This window comes from Buceros rhinoceros, unplaced genomic scaffold, assembly GCF_000710305.1.
Source record: "Buceros rhinoceros silvestris isolate BGI_N320 unplaced genomic scaffold, ASM71030v1 scaffold25305, whole genome shotgun sequence".
NCBI lineage: Eukaryota > Metazoa > Chordata > Aves > Bucerotiformes > Bucerotidae > Buceros > Buceros rhinoceros.
In genome coordinates this window covers 1,225-1,599 of record NW_010413747.1, presented here as the reverse complement: position 1 = coordinate 1,599, position 375 = coordinate 1,225, and the positions used below count along the sequence as shown (strand labels likewise).

Sequence of the window (375 nt, the reverse complement as noted above, 5' to 3'; positions counted from 1 at the left end):
AGGCTGCCGTCACACCAGGGATGTATCACCCCCATGGCCACGCACCCCAGGGGGTGCAGGTGCTGGTCCCCTCCCCATCCCCGCACTCACATTCACCTCCCCGGTCTCGTTCTCCTTCAGGACGAAGCTGAGCACCTTCTCGCTGGGGCCGGCCAGCAGCCGCAGCCGCAGGGGCTGCTCCTCGTCAGCCAGCTTCCGCAGGTACACTGCAACAGCGGCCACGTGTCACAGCAGGGACACCACCACGGGGACACTGCCACTGTGGGGACGCTGCCACTATGGGGACATCACTGCCATGGGGGACACTGCTGCTACAGGGATGCTGATACCATGAGGATGCTGCCACTGGAGGCATCACCAGCACAGGGGCCAACA

General features: G+C 65.1%; 1 protein-coding gene across 1 annotated transcript in view; it reads right to left on the bottom strand.

The window, feature by feature from the left end:
* Positions 1–90: 90 nt before the first annotated feature.
* Positions 91–375, bottom strand: part of LOC104494090 (ras association domain-containing protein 1-like) — a gene marked incomplete at its 3' end in the record, with an annotated part of 1,503 nt that continues 1,218 nt past the window's right edge. The window contains exon 4 of the mRNA XM_010136880.1: positions 91–206. Coding sequence (XP_010135182.1) covers positions 91–206 — 116 coding nt within the window. The remainder of the gene's footprint in view (positions 207–375) is intronic.